General features: G+C 32.4%; 1 protein-coding gene across 2 annotated transcripts in view; it reads left to right on the forward strand.

Moving 5' to 3' along the window:
• The window catches only part of LOC145243417 (uncharacterized), a 136,680-nt gene that overhangs the window by 104,818 nt on the left and 10,154 nt on the right, over positions 1 to 21,708 (forward strand). For both annotated transcript variants that reach the window (XM_080106279.1, XM_080106280.1), the window contains 7 exons: positions 371 to 564; positions 4,389 to 4,490; positions 6,815 to 6,949; positions 9,378 to 11,179; positions 16,470 to 16,738; positions 17,706 to 17,896; positions 20,855 to 20,947. In XM_080106279.1, the coding sequence (XP_079962405.1) occupies positions 371 to 564; positions 4,389 to 4,490; positions 6,815 to 6,949; positions 9,378 to 11,179; positions 16,470 to 16,738; positions 17,706 to 17,896; positions 20,855 to 20,947 (2,786 nt within the window). The remainder of the gene's footprint in view (positions 1 to 370; positions 565 to 4,388; positions 4,491 to 6,814; positions 6,950 to 9,377; positions 11,180 to 16,469; positions 16,739 to 17,705; positions 17,897 to 20,854; positions 20,948 to 21,708) is intronic.

Consider the following 21,708-nt stretch of genomic DNA (forward strand, 5'->3'; position numbering starts at 1 on the left):
TATACCTTTAGTGAGAAGTAAAATAAAAAAAAAATGTTTATTTATGAATAGGGCGTTTCACGCAGATAATTGAAAAGAGAAAAAAAATTTTTTTTTTTTTAAATAAATGTTATTTTTTAGGCTTTTAAATTCTTAATATATATAGTTATTCATGATCTATATTTTGAAAACTGTAATTTATGTTTATCGTAAAATTCTATTTTTAGTGCATAAGTGCTTGTTTTCTATTTTAGTGCCTCATTCTTTTTCATGTTATCATGTAATAAATAACTTTAAGATAAAGGAAACATTTTAATTAAAAAAAAAATTGATAGATATTAAATTTGATTTTCATATTATTACTAAGTCTTTTTCTCTTCTGTTATTTCAGTGACAACTCTAAGCCAGACGTGTTGACTACTGGCAAATTCCAGCCATTAGTTGCAGACTTTGATGATGATGGAGATAGTGATTCTGACCAACTGGTGGTGGATGAATCGCCTACAGTTCGAAAGAAAAAATCTGCTGAAAGTAATTCAAGAGGTGGTACAGCTAAAGCAGGATCGTTAAAATTGAAGTTGTCATGTATGTAGCTTGCTTCTTTTTCTTTTTTTTAATTTTTTCTTTTTAGTTTCCTTTTCTTTTTCTTTTCCTGTTTTTTCTTTTGTATCTTGTCTTTTTGCTTTTGTCTTTTTCTATTTTTCTTTTACTATTTTTCTTTTACTATTTTTTCTTTTTCTGTATTTTTTCTTTTTTTTTGTTTTTCTGTTTGTTTTGTTTTTTATTTCTTTTTACGTTCATTTATGTTAAACAAAAACATTTAACATTATGCTCCCTATTAGATTCATTGTAATTGGTGACTGTCAAGTGAATACACAGCTTTCTCAAATGGAACAAATTCTACAATTTATTAAAAAAAAAAAAACCCACCAAAGTGCTATTTTAAACTGTTACATTCTCACAAATCTTGAAAGATATAAGTCTATCTAAATGATTAAATGTGTAATATTTTTTTTTCATTTATAACTTCTATATTACCATCAAAATGGCTTATTGTTATTTAAATAAATAATACAGTATAATATTTAAAAAAAAAAAAAAAAAAACCCTCTATATACAAACAATTCAAAGAGAGGTCTTTGAATGCCTAGTTTGCATAAGTATTTTTTTAACAGTTTCTAATAAATTAATGTTTGATGTTATTCATAACTTTATGGCCCTTTTTTTTTATACTTTTTACCTGTATTAGCAGTAATTTAAGTGATTTGATAAAACAATATAAGGTTATGAGAAGTGGGTGAATTGAAAGAATGGTTTTGAAAAAGAGGATATTCATCTTGAAATATCATAAAACTTTAAATACTATATCACACACTGTTGATTGAAGATAAAAATCAGTCATCTGTTATGTCAATAAAAAACGTTTTTAATACACTATCGACCTCGATTTCAAAACATTCTAGAATACAAATTTCTGGTCATATTTGCATGTACTTTTTTTGCACATATGTTTTTATATCCAAACTTACATAGTTGTATGTGCATTAGGAACCTGCTGTTTCTACTAAGTTAGACATGCAAATTGATATAGTACCTGCCAAAAGGCCAATATAGACACACAGAATTTCTTTGAGACAAAATTCATGGATTCTTTTACATTTCTACTCTAATACATGCCTGCCGAACCAACTTGCCTTATTGCCTTTTATAGTATATCTATAAAAGTGAGAATGTGTGTGTGTGTGAGGACACTTCTCAACCTATATACTCAACAAATTTTTGATCTACAGACTTGAAGTTTGGTATATAAAAGATTTTCAGACATGTGGAAAATTTTTAATCCGTTTTCATCCGGAAAAAAGGGTTGCTAAGAAGTCTAAATTTAAAAATTGGGACTTGGGAGGGATTGGATTTTTATCGGTTCGATAACTGTTTCACAAACGCGCATGCATGAATAGTTCACATTACAGATTACTTATGTTAAAGATACTTGACTCAATGTCTAGGTTTTGGTTTTGATCTCAGCTGAAGTTTTTTTTTTTTTAACTTACAAGAAGTGAACTGTTTAGAAAAAAACATAATATTCACATGCATATGCCTCGGTTTTTGTATTAATTAATATATAATATTTATGCATATTTTACGACTGGATAATGCCTGGCAGCCTGCTAGTATTTCTATGTTTCTGTTCCATTAAATGAAGTTTATGCTGTTTTAGAGAAGATGTTGGCATTTTTAAGCAAACTTTTATGTTTTTGTGAGTCTCTTCTTCATCTCAAGCAAGTAGTCAAGTAAATAACAGACATTACAACAAAATGGCTATCTCCAGTAAGCATTTCGTCTCACCAATTCTCGCTCAACAAGATAACGCAGGAAATCCAAATGTATCTTTAATCATAGTAATAAGATATTGAAAGTACTGCCTAGATATATAGATTAACTTGCTATAGTGATTAAAAAAAAAAAAAAAAGTAAAAAAATAACGGTAACTAAATTTTGCAGAAAACGATCTAGTAGTTTTTTTTTATTATTATTAAGATATTCAATTTTTTTTTTTTTTTTTTTTTTATCTCGGCCAGTATTGAAAACACTTGTTTCATCTTAAAGTTTGGATGCTTCTTTACACAATTCTCCTTGGTAATACACTAAAAAATATTTAAATTTTACGAAATACTAACAGACTGCCCAGAGTTGCCCAATCGTAAAATACACATAAATATTATATTTTAATTCATACAAAAACTGAGACATGTGTATACGAGTATTATTTTTTTTTTTGCTAAACAATTCAATTCTTGTAAGTAAAAAAAAAAAAAAAAAAAAATACTCAAGCTGAGATTAAAACCAAAACCTAAAGATATTGAGTCAAGTATGATAACCATTACACCAGCTTGACATGACATTAATAAAATGTTTTTAAAAATTGTTAACATAAAAAAGCTGTCATGTTTCTTGACTGCGTATACGCAGTCATGAAACAGTTGACAAACAGATAAAAATCCAACAAGCCCACATACCAATTTCCTAATTTTTACTCCTTAGCAGCCCTTTTTTTCCAGCTGAAAACCAATCCAAGTTTTCCATGTCTGAATATCCTATATACCAAATTTCAAGTCTGTAGATCAAAAATTTGTTGAGTGCATAGGTTAATAAGAAGTGTCCTCATACACATTCTCACTTTTATAGATATATAGATTAACTTGTTATAGTGATTAAAAAATACAAAAATAATGGTAACTAAATTTTACAGAAAACGATCCAGTAGTTTTTTGTTTTTTATATTCAATTTTTTATTATCAAGAGTAGTAATCACAGGTACTCGTTTCTGATCAACTGTGATAATTTAAGATAGCGTCTCCACAAGAATCATTAAAAAATTGAATTTCTTAAATAATAAAAAAAATAAACTACGAGATTGTTTTCTGTAAATTTTTATTGCTTATTTCTCCCTATATTGAAAAACAAAAATACAAAAAAATCTTTGTAACGTATGTGTTGATTAATTCATTAGTTAATTATGAATTAAATGAAAAACATACTTTGCTTGTTTCAAATAAAATTCATATTGGAAGTCATATCGACAATTGACTACAGGATAAATCAATTAACGCGTAACATGTTTTAGTTTAACACACACAGACACGGAAAGATCCGTTTGCTTTATTTACATAAGAACAAAAAGAGTGAGTACACGTAAACACTTGTTTATATAAACAAAGGAGAGTAACTCTAAGTTACTCATACCTTAAGAGACACGTCAGCTAAACCTAAACAAGAGGAGGCAACTCCTTACATGATCCATTCTTCACAGTATTAAAACCTGACTAACAATAACAAATTTCCAATAGTACGTACCTGTGACTGAATGAAAGAATCATATTCCAAAAATTATATAAATTGATCAAGTAGTTTTATTTTAAAACGATTGTAAGCGCTTAATGAAAAATTGTAGGGTGATCTTACAAGTTTGAATTATTATTGTTGAATTATCTCTCTATTTCTTCAAGATGGCGACACAAGACTTTGCTTATACTCATAAAATTTATTTTTCTTAGTTAAAAATGATAATACTTGATCAATTTATGATTTTTGGAATATGTCATTTTTTTGTTCCATCATACAGATATATTTTTTTTGTTTTTGTTTTTTAATATAAAAGCAATTCTGGACAAGAACCCTTGTTTTTAATAACTATAACAAGTATATATTTTCTAAAATTAGAATTTTATTTACTGGTGAGTATTATGTCAAATAGCACTAAAGCTTGTTCCTAGGTAAATTCTGTTTATCATTTCTTTATTCATTTATAAATCATGAAATATCGACTTTGGATCATTTGGAATTGAACTAAATATTATTTCATAAATTATAATTGCTTAAAATGAACGGACAACCTATTCTTTTTAAAGTTTCTGGGAAAAATGCAAGTGAAGATAGTGAACTTCCAGGTGAACCACTTGGATGTCCTCCTCTGCCGAAACCAACCCGAAAAGCAACTACACCCAAAAAAGGTGAGTTAGTCACTTCAACTTTTATATAATCTTGTCTTTTATTCTATTTACTAAAAGCATAACAGTTGGATACAGATGCACATAAACATTTGTTTTCATCGTCGTCATATTCAGTTTAACATGTGTTTTAGGTGCTGGCATGCTTTTAGAAATTAACTTCCAATGTAGCCTATCTCTGTCCATGTCTTTATTTATTCCCCTTTCTCAAGTTCATTCTTATCACTTGCTCCACTGTGGCCTGACCCTGCTACCTTAACTGTTCTACATCTCTCGTCCATTCTTCTAACATGGCCATACCATCAAAGTCTCCTGTTTTGCACATATCTCCCTATATGTATAGATTTAATCTTCCTTTGAGGTCATCAGATCTATTTCTGTCTTAAAGATACATTATACATTGATTGTATTATTCGCTCCATGCAACATGTGGAGCAAGTGTTAGCGTGATTGCAAGAGTTATGAATGAATGGAATAAGTTCAAGGAACTTCTGTTATTACTACCCAACAGAATGTTACCACTGTTTCCCATGAGGAGTGTCTATCGGGCATGTGTACACAACGTGATGGGGTAGAGAAGTAAAATCTGATTAGTGCGGGTTGAGAACATACATTAGAATTTCCGTTCACAATTAAATTTTTCAGTTCTTGTCCAGAAGAAAATCATTTTTAAGCATGTAATGGGAATTTGTAGACATTACAACAAAAATCTTGCCAGTTTTGATTATTGTTGAGTTATCTCCCATTTTCCTTGAGATTATATTTTTAAGATTGAAATGCGAGACAGTCGCTGCTCTCACACTAATAAAATTTGATTTTCTTAAAAAATAAAACTAGTTGATCGATTTACATGATTTTAGGAATATGATAACTTCTTTTCATCACAGGTACATATATCATACAGATTTTTCTTTATTTTCTTTTCTTTTTTTTTACACATGGGGGAATTCTAGATTTAGATGACCAAATTTTCTTGTGAGAGTGAAATGTTAGCAGCTAAAAAGATATCTACTGACTGACTGAAATTTGGACTCTACTAACAGATCACAAATGTTAGATCTCTTCACTTGTCATAGGTATGACCTCGTGTTTAACGATGACCTTGTGTCTAACCATATGTAGAGGAGGTAAATACAATAGGTATGGCCTTGTTCTGAGATGATGAAAAAGTTAGTCTGGTGTGAAACCATATGCTCCCCCGCTCGGCAACTGCAACCCCAACACTGTGTGCCGTGGTCTTCCATTCGTCTTCATTTCTTCTCATTCTAGCCGTGGTGTTGTCTCTCACACACTGCCAGGAGAAAGCACTGGTTCAGGAATATTAAAAATAAAAAACGTAAAGAGAAACAAGAGAAAAAAGATGTTTGACACATTCTTTAGATATCAATTGTATGTTTGGTGTGTGTGTGTGTGTGTGTGTGTGTGTGTGTGTGTGTGTGTGTGTGTGTGTGTGTGTGTGTGAGAGAGACACACATCATCACAGAAAACAACCTTCATTAACATTCACATCTTAGTTGTCTGTTGAGGCTGTTTTCTTGATCTATTCAGAGCCACATGTTGTTAATGGCTATGAATTCAAAAACTGTTCATAAAATTTGCTCCCACTCCTAATCTGTCTGTAAACTAACTCTAAATATATTGATCTCTATATCCGACCTTTTGTCCCAGTCATAGCCACACCTCAATTAACAATCCTATTTTAACAGTCTTGGTTAACAATTACTTTGATTGGAAAATGTTTTCCTTGATCAATATTCCTCAAACAAATAACATGTAACTTAGAAAAGAAAAAAATGGTCCATATATGTTTAATGCAGGAAAATTTTGTACACTAAAATTATTTTCACATAAGTTTCTGAGCTGCACATGTTTGTTGTGTCGACTGTTCACACACCAGACAAGCTTTGTTATGCAAAGGTGCTCTATATACTGAACACAAGAAAAATAAATGGCTTTCAGAACTTTTCATATTTTAGAGCTTTAATTATAAGTATGCGGTACAGTGAAATTCTAAAAATGGTTTGAATGTTGCATGCAAAATTGTTATTGATCCCTCAACTAAGGAGTGATTGGATGTAGTAATTCACTCTTGTTCGTCGATTCATTTGTTGGTACTTTTCTCAATCATGCTTTCGATTTTTTGAAATTTTGCACAAATATTAGTCATGGTAAAAATAAATTGGGCTCTTTCCAGACTCCTTCACTCATGGAGGGGGACCCTGCATGCTTGGCTTGTTATTGTTTTTAATTAGATTATATTTGCAAGAAAGAAAGTTTCTATTTTCTTTTCTTTTTTTTTTTTTTTTTTTTTTTTTTCATCTGATCAGAAAAAAAGCCTCCTGTTGCAAAAACCAAGAGCCAAACTGCAAAGGTTCCTGCAGCCAAAAAGACACCAAAGAAAGCGCAACCAAAACCTAAAGGAAAAGGAAAACAAGCCAAACCTATTGATGCACCAACTATAGGTAAGTGGAAATGAACTTCTGTTTAACCTCTATCCCTACCCCATCCTTTTCCTACTCGTGTTGTATAGGGGGGGGGATATTATCTGTGGTGTGTATATCTCCTTACATGCATCTTTTATACGAGCATGTGCGTGATATGTATATGTGTAATAGACATACTTTTTTCTGACTCTTGGTCTTGTCGCTCGTAGCTGCAAAGGGAGCTGCATGCACAAAATAACAAGTCAGAGGCTTCTTTTAATTAATGTTGGTTTTATTCTTTTCAAGTCTTGGCGGTTCACATTCTTTCTTATTGACCGGTCTTCACTATTTTTGCGTTTCTTTCTCCGATGCATCTTTGGCCCTGTCGGTGGGGCATTAGAATACACCGACTGCCCCCCCTGCAGAGAGTAAAAGTCCCTCAATGGGGGTCCTGGATATGACCTTAAACTATATCCAGTGGTGAGGCCCCAGCTTGTGGGCTTTGGGGAGTGTGGAGCCACTCTTTAATTACCATTGCTCCCAGGTCCACTCTGACCCGGAGTGGTAGTACCTGTTAGGGTTCCAACTATGGGTTAAATAGAAACCGACTTGAAAACAACAAATATATTCTATTAAAAATTTTTTCTTCAAAATCTTTGTATTCAGCATCAAATAACCCGAAAAGGGTTGATATGACGTAAAACAAAAACAACCAACCAACCAACCAACCGATGCATCTTTACGCCAATCTCAACACGTTTACTCCATCCAAAATCGGAAACCAAACTAACTTGCATGCAAGAGAAAAGATATCTTCTCTTTCTTTCTTTCCATGTTCTATCTCACACATAACTGATTGACCTATTCCAGATGCTATCGTCAACCCCAGCTACCGAGTTTCACATACATTAACAACTTAACCCTTGAACTTTTTTTTTTTTTTTTTTTTTGCACTAACCAACCCTCGCAGTAAAATCACAATTTTTAACATGCCAGCGTAACCCGGGATAGTTTGCATATCACTCCTGCATATTTTGTCCAATTGAAACTTGCTTCCTACAATTTGAAGGTCACTGAAAACTAGCCAGTTCACAACTATCAGAATTTATATCCAGTGTGTAGCAGAGGTTGATTGTTCAAGTTGGAGGCTACTAGATATGACTTTGTACGCTTTCAATGATCTTTAAGAGATATTGGGAGATCAAAATATCAACAAAAGGTGTGTCTACCAATACGTTGTATGATCAATTTTACTATATGGCTGTGAAACGAATGAAAGTTGGGTTCATTTCTCACATTTAACCATAGTCAAAATATCAACTTTACACAGCAAAACCACTATCTTTTTTATATACTGCTTATATATATGCAAAACTAATTTCAATGTTAACTAATTTGTATTTTTTAAGGGCAATTTAATTAACTTACTTGCCATTGTTCTTTTAATTCAATGATTGTTTGGATTTTTTAAATATTACAGTTCTGTTTTTGCACTATTGTTTTGTTTCCTGAAAAAATATTTATGTTCAAATGTGCTTTTATTTAAAGTGAGTGACTTTGTCTTCAGTAACTTGTGATTTATTTCTAAATTGCAAGTATAGGTTTTGTTTTGTGTTTACAACAAAATTACGAATTATTTTAAATTAATGTTTCAAGTATTTTGTGTAGTGAATGTTACAAAACGATAATGAGTCGGCAAAGCCAGTTATAAATAATTTTTAAATGCCATAATTTCGATTAAAGTCAATCATATGTCAATTCAATTATAGTCAGCTAACTTCCAGTATAGCACTATCAGAAATGGTGACAAATCAGTTCCTTTGCTTTCTCTCTCTCTCATGCCTACATCTTCCTTATGTATGTACTCTTTTTTTATTATGTTTTTTCGATTTTTCTTTTTTTATTTGATAATCATTGAAAATTTTTTTTGCTCGTTTTTAATTAAGAATTATTGAAATCACTTTTTGTGTGTTTTTAAAGAATTATTGGAAATACTTTTTAAAATCTTTTTTAACCTATGTTGGATATGTTTTTGTTTTTTTATGATGTTTGAAATTTGTTATTTTGATTTCAATACTTTTATTTTTATACTTTCATAAGCATATTTATTATATAAATTCAAATAAAAAACTTTATTTTTCATAAACATATTTCTTTTAAAATTTCAAATGAAATAAAAACTTTTATCTTAATTTTGTTATTAAAAGTGCAAATAAAGACTAATTGTGTTATTTATTTTTATCTGTATGATTTTGTTAATTTTTATTTTATACTCTTCATTAATGTCCTTTTATTGTATTTTATTTCAATAAATCGCTTCACAATAGAAATACTGAAGAACAATAAAAGTGAAGGAACTGATTTGCCTTGTCACCACTTCCGGTAGTGCTATGTCGGAAGTTAGGAAGTAAGTTAGCTGACTATAAGCATCAGCTCTGTAATAATTGTCTTTCTCTTCTTGTTTCAGAGAGTGAACTTTTACCAGATCAGCAACTTGATCAAAAAAATGATCTATCCCATTTAAATATCCAAGTCCCAACTGAGCTCCCAAACTGGATGGATCAAGATTATCTGCTTCTAAAGATGAAGGATGATGATGAACCCCAGAAGCTAGTGATTGACCCCAATTCTCTGGTACAAGAACATCTTGCAGGTGTTCAGAAAAAAACAGATAAGAAACCAAAGAAAATAAAGGGGGAACCGAAAGCAAGAAAAGGGTCACCTAAGAAACCCAAAGGAAATACTGTAGTACAGAATGACAAAGACAATGTACAACCCAATATAGGTAATGTAGAAAATGCAGTAAAAAAGCCTAAAGGAGAAACCGGAAAAAAGACGAAAGCTATGAAGGAAGTACCAAAAGAAGAACCTTTGATCTTGGCTGAGCTGGAACCATTATTACCGAAAGACAAATATGAATCGCCATTTTTAGAGACAAAATTTGAACCGTTGCTTGAAATTAAAAGTGAGCCTCCGACTAAAAAGGTTAAGGCTGGCTCTAAGAAGCCAAAGGTTGAATTGTCGCCTAAAAAACCGAAGGATGAGTCACCAGTTAAGAAAATTAAAGAGGAAGTTACACCTAAAAAGAAGGGCAGGCCGAAGAAGGAAAAAGATGTTGTGACTTGTATGGATGTGAAACCAGAAGGCGTATGCGATGGAGAGTCACCCTTAAAGGTGGCCAGTTTGGATACAAAAATCAAACCAGTTGTGAAAAAAGGAAAAGCTGAAACTGCACAAAAGAAAGCCAAAGGAGAATCAAGTGCAAAGAAGCTCAAATCAACTGCAAAATCTGATCCGCAGAAAGTGAAATTAGAGTCACCAGCAGCAAATAATGATGGACCATTAATGAAAAAGCCCAAAGTAGAAAATGTGTTGGATGTAAAAACTGAATTCTTATCAAGTACTACAGACCCTACCCTGCCGTTAACACAGGAAAAAAATCTTGTGAATAAACCAACTACAGAACCTCTGCCACAAACCCAGCAACCATCAGCAATGCATGTTCAGACTCTCATTTCCAAAAACCCAAACCCTTTTTCTGTAACTCCAAAACGACAGGACCCATTGTCTTTAACTCCATCACAGCCAGAGCCCCATCCTCTCACCCCTACTAGGCCAGACCCCTTATCCTTATTACTCAAAAAACCTGACCCGCTTTCTGCAAGACGACCAGATCCATTATCACTTCTATCAAATAGGCCTGACCCCTTATCATTAACCCCAACTCGACCAGACCCACTTTCTCTTTTGAATAAAAGACCAGAACCTTCTCCATCATCCGGTATGGCAAAACCAGATCCTTTATCGGAAGCTTTTTCAAATAACAAGGAATCCTTAACCGCTAAAGACAAGTCTTCTCTCGGCAGTCCCAAATTGGAGTCTTTGGCTAAAAAGTCTACAGCTGCCGACCTATTGGTCAATCAAACAGTGAGTAAACTAAAGAAGCCAGAAGAAGCCAACGCCGGTCAAGATGTGAAGACCAAACTAAGCAGTAAAAAGGAAGAAGAGGCCACCAGTAACTGGCCAAAAGCGGATATGAAGGTGGATCAATTGGCCAGCATTCTAAAGAGTGAAAGCCTCTTGAGCAAGGCAAAGTTAGACACGTTAGGAACGAGAATCAAACCTCTTGAAGTGTTACCAGCAAAAATTAAAGAGGCTGATAATGTTATAACCAAGATGAAACCTCCTGAAAGCCCTGTTTTGAAAGGGAAGACACCCGAAGGCAACGCAGTTAAATTAAAACCTCCAGACCTCTTAGGTGGTACCAAAGTAAGCATAATACATTTTTTTTCTCTCTCTTTTTTACTTCTGCATTATTATTTTTTCCCCCATAACAAACATCTTTATTGCTTGCTAGTTAAATGTCAAATTTCTAGTGTTGTTTGCTTGTTGGATCACCTGCATTATTTTGGATGTTAGTCCACTAGCATTATTTTGGATGTTAGTCCACTAGCATTATTTTGGATGTTAGTCCACTAGCATTATTTTGGATGTCAGTCCACTAGCATTATATTGGATGTCAGTCCACTAGCATTATATTGGATGTCAGTCCACTAGTATTATATTGGATGTCAGTCCACTAGCATTATATTGGATGTCAGTCCACTAGCATTATATTGGATGTCAGTCCACTAGCATTATATTGGATGTCAGTCCACTAGCATTATATTGGATGTCAGTCCACTAGCATTATATTGGATGTCAGTCCACTAGCATTATATTGGATGTCAGTCCACTAGCATTATATTGGATGTCAGTCCACTAGCATTATATTGGATGTCAGTCCACTAGCATTATATTGGATGTCAGTCCACTAGCATTATATTGGATGTCAGTCCACTAGCATTATTTTGGATGTCAGTCCACTAGCATTATTTTGGATGTCAGTCCACTAGCATTATTTTGGATGTCAGTCCACTAGCATTATTTTGGATGTCAGTCCACTAGCATTATATTGGATGTCAGTCCACTAGCATTATATTGGATGTCAGTCCACTAGCATTATATTGGATGTCAGTCCACTAGCATTATATTGGATGTCAGTCCACTAGCATTATATTGGATGTCAGTCCACTAGCATTATATTGGATGTCAGTCCACTAGCATTATATTGGATGTCAGTCCACTAGCATTATATTGGATGTCAGTCCACTAGCATTTTTTGGGGCATATTTTGTTTAACTCTGAAATCTGCATGGAATTTCAAACGGAACCCTTTATTTGATCCATAGGAATAGCATGTTCTCATTCTGTCAGCCATGCAATTATATTTTGAGTGTCACTCACACTGCCTTTAACCACCAGAAGAATGTAACTTACAAATGAATTTTACCAAGTATTTTATCCACTGCGCCAACAAATCTGCAAGGACTTCTACTCAGTAATGGATGACGAAACAAGAGCATGCTATCCCCATGGCTTAAATAAAGGGTTCCACTTGAGATTTTGTGCAGATTCTCAAGTTTGACAGAAAGATTTCAGTCGGAGGTTACAGTGACCAAAACGTAAAAATAACACTCAAGACGAGAACGGTTGTGTAAATTATGTAAATAATACAAATAAAAATTTGAGTTTGTGAATACGATTTTGGGTTCCAAAATCAGATAATTGTTCGAAACAAACAAATGTCCACAAATAATCTTTTGTAGAAATTGAGTGAATAAATATAGAATTATATTAATTTGTAAGTAAAAAAAAAATTAAAAATTAAATAAAATGTTTTGATTCTTCTCTAGAACCTCACTATGTTAAAAAAAAAAAAAAAAATTAATTAAAATCTATATGATGTACATACAGTGATGAAATGAAAATATCATATTCCAAAAATTACATAAATTGATCAACTAGTTTTTTTTTTAAATAAGAAAATCGCTTTTTATAAGTAACTGAGGAGTGCCATTTTGAAAACGATCTCAAGAAACAAAGGGAAATAACTTAACAATAATTCAACTTGCAAGATTTCTGTTGTAATGCCTACAAATTCCCATTAATCGTTTAAAAATGATTTTCTTTATAAAACTAAAACTACTTGATCAATTTACATGATTTTTGGAATACGATATTTTCGTTTTATCATGGTTATGTACATCAAAGAGCTTTCTCTTTATTTTCATTTTTTTTTTTAAATACAGGGAGAATTCTGGACAAGAACCAACGTTTCAGTTGCAATCAGGGTGGGCACTATAACTTGAAAATAGCTTGAATATTGAATTGCATTTTTAAATATCATGGGCATAATTTTTCAATTGTAAACTATCTATTCAAAAGGAGACCATAGATGTTTATCAGGAGAAAGGTTAATGTGTAAAGCAATTAATAATTGAATTAAAAAATTTTTATATAGGAGTCACTACTTATCAAGGCTCGGAAGCCACTCAAGGATAATAGTTAATGAATGTAGGGTAGTCAATAGAATAATATCATAGTAATCATTAGTAGTGGAAATTTGGTAAATTGGATTACTTAAGGGGACAATTCAACAAGAACTTGTTGATGTTGAACTTGAAGACGACTAAATTGTAAGTTGGAAAGCAGGCAAACAAAAGAGAGTTCCACGGGCATTCGGTTCTAAGAAAGAAGCTTTTTTCATGCACAGGCACAGATAAAGAGTGGGGGAAATTATTGATAGTGGTTTCAGCTAGACTAGTACTTTTCATGAAAGTTTGGCAAGGGGAAACCATAGATTGGAGCTCAGACGAGCGCATGCCATGAAGCAGAGACAGGCTTGCAACGTCTCTTCTATGAGAAAGAGGTTGCAGGGAAGAGAAAAGGGCAGCCCTCACTAGGCTACGAAGTCTATTTTGAACTCTGTCAAGGCAAGATAAGATCTTTCTAGTAGCTCCTGCCCAGATGTGGCAACAGTACTCCATCCTTGGACGTACCTGGCTTTTATATAGGTAGAGAATTGCATCAGCATTGAGATATCTAATGGAGCGGTAGAAGGATCCCACTATTTTTCTAGGATATGATTTAGAAGATCATTGATGTAGATCAGGAAGAGAGTTAGGCCCAGGATGGACCCCTGAAGGACTCCAGCATTAATACTGTGAGTTTCTGATTTCTGCCCATCAATCACTACTCTTATGAATATATCAGAGAGAAATGATTTAATAATTGAGAAGACATTTCCAGCTATATGGTAGCTGGTTATCTTGTGAAGTAGACCTTTATGCCATACCCTATCAAAGGCCTTTGATATGTCAAGAGCAATTGCCCTAGAAAGGAAGCCTCCATCAAGAGATTTTCTAATCCTTTGAGATATAACTGTTAGCACATCTGCTGTAGATCTAGCAGAGCTGAAACCATATTGCATGTCACTAAGAAGGTTATTTTTGCTTAGGTGGTTGACTACTTCTCTATTTAACACAGATTCCAGCAACTTATGATGCATAGAAGACTTATTGATCTGTACTGAGAGGAAAATGACTAATCACCTGAATTCTTAAATACAAGGCAAACTGATGAGGTTTTCCAGGGTGTTGGGAAGCAATTCTCCTTAAGGCAACGCTTAAACAGTTTTGTAAGTATGGGAACTAGTTCTGGTTGAAGCTTTTTAAGTACTATAATTAGAATGCTGTCAGGGCCGGTTGCTTTACTGGAATCGAGGTTTTTGATTAGCTTGGCAACATCACGCACAGATATTTGTATGTCGCATAGCGTGTTTTCTGAAAGCAAATAAATAAAAAGTTAAAATTTATGGTTTTGAATTTTTTAAATGAGGATTGATTGTTTGTATTTGGATTCTTCAAAACGTGAAGATAACACTTAAGGTAAGAATAGTAGTTCAAAGAATCCAAATAAGATTTCATTAAATGAATATTATTCAGAATTATTATATAAATTTAAAATTAAGATATATATTAAATTATTAACATATAATCTATATATCTATAAAAGTAAGAATGTGTGTGAGAGAGGACAATTCTCAACAAATTTTTGATTTACAGATTTGAAATTTGGTATACGGGGTATTCAGATGTGTAGAAAACTTTTAATCTGTTTTCATCCGAAAAAAAAAAAAAACTAAGGATCAAAATCGAAAAATTGGTACATTGGGACTTTTATCTACTTGTCAACTGTTTCATGAATGTGCATACATGAATTGTTCACATGACAGATTCTTTATGTTAAGAATAAGTAGGTTTGAAAACACTTCTTAAAGAACATGTCAAGCTGGCCTAGTGGTTATCTGACTTGATTCACTGTCTTTAGGTTTTGGTTTCAATCTCAGCTCGGGTATTTTTTTTTTATTTAGAAGTGAACTGTTTAGAATAAACATAATACATGTCTCAGTATGCCTATTTTACAACTGGGCAACGTCGGGCGGCTGCTAGTATTAAAATAAAGTGAACTATCAATTATTGGGCATTATGATCATATTAGAGATGTAATGATCTGTTTTGGAATTCGTGTGAATATGGTGAAGGCAGCAGTTACATATTGTTATTATGAATATATATGTTCATTTATTTTTGTCAAAGTGCATTTACACAAACACGTTCGTTCACAAGTTCACACTGGATCAGTTTTTTTAGGGTGGTCACTTGTTGCCTTTCCAGTTCCAGTTTGCAAGTAGTTTTCTGCGATGCAAATGTTTTAAAAATTTCAAACCTGACATTTAAATGATAGCCAGTGAAGCAGTGAAATTTTCAGCTTTTCAGTAGTTCTCTGGTTACTTTTTTTTTTTTTTTTTTTTTTTTTTTTTAGAATTTGGGAGTATGATTCCTGGTATTTCAGCATTTTCCATTCAAATTCAAAGAACTGTGAAATACTGGAACACCAGGTTTAATGTTTAGATGTGGATATCTGTTATGTTAAACCGTTTTTGTTTGCATTTCATGGTTAGTAAATGAAAAGGGGTAGGAGGAGGGGGGGGGCCCATATATTTTTTATTTATTTATTTTTTTTTAATAATTTTGCAAAAAACAAGAATTCAAATGTCTGTAACTGAAAATGATCAAATGATCCTATTTACAGTAAAATTTTAAAAAAGTATATCTTATGAAAATTATATCAAACTTGGACTAGAAGGACAAACCATTTTTTTGCTAATTCATATTTTAATTATTCGGACTACTGTTCTCATCTTGAGTGTTATTCGCACAACATTTCAGTCAGTGTAACCTCTGACCGTCAAGTGTATCTTGTCGAACTCATGGTGGAGTGGATAAAGTACATGATAAAATTCAGTTATACTTTTCTAGAGGTTGAAGTTTCAACCATCAGTGCTAGGAGCATTCAAAATACGATTGTGGATTACTTAGGACTCCAACTCAGTTATGGCTGACAGAATGAGAGCAAACTACTTCCACGGATTAAATAAAGACTTTCGTTATAAATTTGGTCCAGATTCCGGAGATCGATAAGATACACCTCGAAATATGGTGCGAATAAGAATCAAGATGAGAACAGTAGTTTGAATGATCCAAATAATATGAATTTTCAATCCTCATCTCAAAAATGCAGAAACATTTTGTTGCTAATTAAATATTGTTTTGCATTTTCTATACTTGGCTTTTCTTGCGTCTTTAAATCTCGTTTTGTTTTTTTATGATTTTAGTTGCCACCTAACTTGCTGCAGGAATCTAAGAAACCCGAGACGCTGGCTGCCCTTAGAGCAGAATTGTACGTTAAACAAATGCAGGCTAAGATTGCCGGAGAAGAAGAAGGTGTCAGTGCTAGTAAAAAAGACCTCTCTATAACGGAGACGGAACAGTCAAAACGAATGATGATGCCCACGATTCGAGGTGGGCTCAACTGTGGCATTGCTGACATCTTGGAAGCCAGTGGCTATGGGACAGAAACTGACTTCCAAGTCGATGAGGATGTGTAAGTGTCTAAATGAGATTTTCTCTATTTGCCAATATTTCGTAATAGGCTCGTTTTCATTGGTTAATGCTACTGACATTCCAATGTTTTGTACACTTTGTAGCATATATGGCTCGTACCGATTTATTTAGTCAATGAAAATAATTTTGTTTAACTTAGGCATTATGCCCTGTTTGTGTGTGTGTGTGTGATTTTTTTTTGGGGGGGGTGTCATGTGTGATTTCTTTTGACAACAAAAACGTTTGCCTATTCTAAACTAGATCATTTCACCAAAATACTGCATTCATGGTCTTTAAACCTACTTAAAAGATCTTCAAAGGTTTCGATGAAATTCTATTTACAAATAAATTATACATGAGTAATGATGAAGAGGGGGGGAAGATCTACAAACACCCAAAAAGAATGAAAAATAAAGAATCAAACAAAATGCTAATGGGACAGTTGTCTTGTTTAGGGGTCACAATATTAAGGTGAAAGAGTCCTGGTGTTCACTCTGAGCAGTTAAACAGTGCCAGACAAATCCATAAACTGTTTAGTCAACTGAAAACAAGGACATCAAAAATAAAAAGATGGAGATAGATGGTTTTCTCCTAAATAGAAACAACATTTAGGAGTGTCCAAGGATAAAATAAGTAGAAGTTGGAGGGGGGGGGCTCTTTGGAGGCTCTTTAGCACCAAAAGGTAAAACTGGAACAACTGAGGGGGAGGGGTCTTTAACAAACCTGTTATCTGTTTCATAGATTTTAAGTGCTGCATCTATTCGTATCAGATGTGTGTTCACTTAAATTAGCAAAATAAAAAACAACAGGGCCTAAATTTCACGCTACGAAAAGCACTTGACAAATCTTGTAAAAAAAAATTTTTTATTTATAATTCTGTATTTGGAAATTTGTTTTTCTGATGGTGTTATGTGAATAAGAAATCCCAAATGAAATTTGTCTAATCCTTTTTTTACTTATTGTTGTAGCCGTGCTCCTTCTCCTACGATGAGAGATGCCATTCAGGGCATGTTGTCAATGAGTCGAATGGGTGACATGCAGTTGTTTGTAGGAATGACAAAGAACTCAGCTGGTGTTGCTAGAGGCTCCAAACAGTGGGAAACGACCCAAGCGGAGGAGGAGGAACAGTTGGGAGTTTGTTATAAAGACGAAGATTACAGTTAGTATCTTAATCAAATACATTTCTTAAATAGTCTAAAAAATTTTTTTTTTTTTTTTTTTTTTTTTTTTACTGTTATTTCAGTTTGGTGTAATTTAAGAGAATAATGATGTGTCTAGCTACATGTTTAAACTTGTGTGTATGTTTTTTTTTCTTGATAAATAATTTACTTTTTGACATTTTTACTACGAAAAACTTTGGTGCTTGTCCAGAACTCACATATATTTAAATAAGGAAAATAAAGAATAATCTTTGTTATATACTTATTTGTGACGGGAAAAAATATTGTATTCTAAAAATCAAATTATTTCATTAAGTAGTTTCATTTTTATAAAAAAATAAATAAATTTTAAGCGATTAATGTGAATTTGTAGGCATTACAACAAAAACCTTGAAAGTTTGAATTAACTTTAGTTATCTCCCTTGTTTCTTGAGACTGTTTTCAAAAAAAATTTTTTTTTTTAATTAAAAATAATTTTTTTCTTTTTAATTAAAAATAATTTTTTTCTTTTTAATTAAAAATAAAACTACTTGATCAATTTATATGATTTTTGGAATATTGCATCTTTCTGTCACTGATACGTACGTAATACAGATTTTTGTTTATTTTTGTTTTTAATATAGGGTGAATTCTGGGCAAGCACCAGAACTTTATATTGAATGAAACTGAAAAAGCTGAAAATAATGAAGATAGTAGATATCAATTCATTATCTTTGTTGGGTAAATCCAACCAAGTGTAGAGATAAAAATAAAAGTGAAACCTGATGTTGATTATATAAACAAGAAGCTGGTAAAGTTAATAGGGACCATGTGATAGTCTGACTTGTTGATTTGAACATGAAATGTCCTCTTTGTGAAGGCAACATTGTGCTCCATAGATTATAATATAAAATATATAGATGATATAGACTTCATGGATTATATAAGGGATGTTCCAAAAATAATGCCTCCTATTTTTTTTTATTCTGTCCAAATGGATCAGAAAGGATCACAAATTGCATTGTCATGATGATTGAACTTATGCATTCATGATCTAAATGTTTAATTTCTCTGTTGCAGATATTGACAGTGTGAGACTCTATGAAAGCAACCCCTGTCATGGGCATTTATCAGAAGCAGAGATCATCAATAAGTTCCTCGATGCAGAAAAAAAAATTGAGCCAATCAACATTCACCGGCACCTGCTGAACATTTAGAAAGCTGATACAGTTAGATGGGTTTATCGATTTCAAAGTGGCGTCGAAACATGTCGATTTCAGAGTGGCGATAGAAACATGAGTGGCAAAACACACTCTGGATCGAGGCATCAAAAGACGCTAGCAAAAGTGCATCAAGGATGATGATGACAATGTAGAAAAATAAATTCTGGAACGCAAAAGGTCGCTCGTTTTAATAATAGCATTCTGGTTTTCAGTGTTTAGTTTTTGAGTAAAAAATAGGAGGCTTTATTTTGGAACAACCTTCGTAGTATAAAATATGGCGATTTAATTTAACACCAGATCCAGATGAAAACAAAAACATTGCAGAGTTCTGCATGCTTGGGCTGTAAGTGTTAAATATATCTGTTCAACTTTTAGTTTGAATGCCATGCTGAATAACCACCCCCACCACCACCACTCACATCATTATTGGGGGATAACAAAGTGCAGTGGCTCCGGAAATTCAATTATAGTTGAATCATCTCCCTTTTTCCTAATATTTCTCAATACTAGGATTTATACTTGAATCTTTGAGGTATACAATCAAGAGATTGGCCATGGACATCACCAAACCTCTGCATGCCATTGAAATTATGCAATTTGACGATCTTGTACCATACATCAGGTTCTACAGAGTTTCATGGTGTCAGTAGCTAACTAAACCTCCCAAGTTATTTTACTCATAGTCAAAGTGAAAGTTCGTAACTGTTGTGATCCTGTTTAGGGGTCACAATATTAATGTGAAAGTGTCCTGGTATTCACTCAGAGCAGTTAAACTGCGCGTGTGCTCTTTGCTCAACAGCAGAAATGTCTGGCTTACGTAGAGCCAGACATGTCCATACTATCATAGATATAGGGGAGTTAACTACCCTAGAACAATAACTTTGGTCAGCAGAAGTCCGAAATTTTTTGCGCTTTCAAGTGAAATATTGCAAGTCAAAATAAAATAGCAGGAGAACTTAATATACTTATTTATAAGTGAAAAATATAAGTAAATACCAAAAATTACTGCAAAAAATAAGCAAGTAAAATTTTAATAAAAAATAAAATTAATTTACTATTCAATGTCCACAAACTCCGTCAGACCAGCGTGTATTCTTCATTATAGAAGGGAGATAATCTATAACCTTAGCTTGACGTAAATGTTGTTTAAGATTTGTGGACTTTGAATATTAAATTACTTTTATTTTTATAATTCTAATCATTTTTTTTCTGTAATTTTTTATGTACATGTGGTTAAATCGTCAAGAGTTAACTATTCTACACTTTAAAAATAACAATTTCCATTGTGAAAACTCTCTGCTCCAAAGCAGTCACATTGCTGTCAAACCTCACCTGTTCCAAATCTAACTCTCTGCTATCAAAGCTCTTTGGTCCAAAACTCGTAACTTTGCTGTCAAAATTTGCTGCTCCAACATCCAAATCCCAAACTGACAGAGTCTCTGAAAAAAATCAGCCTTTTTATTAAAAATTGGAAGCATTTCATTTGCATATCGAGAGACAAGATAGCAAACATATAAAGAGAAGCAGCAGCCGTTTTTTGTTTCTTTTCTGACAATGAACACTACAGGCTGCATAAAAACAGCTTTGTACCAATTTTCTTTTAAAGTATTTAATCACAGTACATTAATATTTTTCAGATAAGTGTATTCAAAAATTTTCCTATTATTTTATTTTGAACATCAATATAAATAATCACCAAATTTTTAAAAAAATTGTTTGGTTTGAGCTATTTAAAAAAGATTTTTCTCTTTTTAGTATACACATCTCTTGATCTGTCAGATGATGAAGACCAACATATTTTTAAACCAAGAGGGAAACAAAGGAAAGATGAAACCTGGAACCCGAAAGGTACAATAATTTTTTGTTTTTTCTATTAAGAGAATCTAATGATTATCTTAATAGGATTGTTTTGCAAATTTTTTGCTGAGGTAAAAAAAAAAATGTATTTGATATTTTCTTGAATCTCTCATTTCTGTTTTTATTTGTTTTTAACATGTGAATAAATTGAATCAAGCGGAAACATTTCTATAGTAATTAATGTTAAATTTAAATCATCTCCTTTTTATTAATATCCATTGGTTATATTATTACATGCCAATTGATGTTGAAATAAACAGTATGTTGATGATTAGTTTCAATGTATAATGTTTCTTAAAAAGAATCTAATAAAATTATAGTGTAGAAAATAACATTAAGAATATTTAGGAGTTAAAATCGATTTTGTATTATTTAGCATTATAGAAAAAAAAAAGATACTTTAATACGTTTTTGTTTTGAGTAATAACAAAAAAAAAACATCAGCTGAATGCACTACTACTTTCAATTCCTTTTTGTTGAAATTTTGATTATTCTAGCATATTTACACATTTTAGACACGCTTTTCTTCAAATTGCATAATACTAATTAGATTTTAAATCTAAATGCAACCTCATTTGATATCTTAAAAAAAAAATACAATAAAGAAATTTGATCTCCTATACACAATTTTTATAGCATTCTGTTTACATCTACAAACTTTTTTGCATATATATATATATTATCCACATATCCATATATAAATATATATAAAATATATTTTAGTCATCGACATACAGACCTGTTTCGTTGTT

This window comes from Euprymna scolopes, chromosome 22 (assembly GCF_053919585.1).
Source record: "Euprymna scolopes isolate OS-2025 chromosome 22, ASM5391958v1, whole genome shotgun sequence".
Lineage (NCBI taxonomy): Eukaryota > Metazoa > Mollusca > Cephalopoda > Sepiida > Sepiolidae > Euprymna > Euprymna scolopes.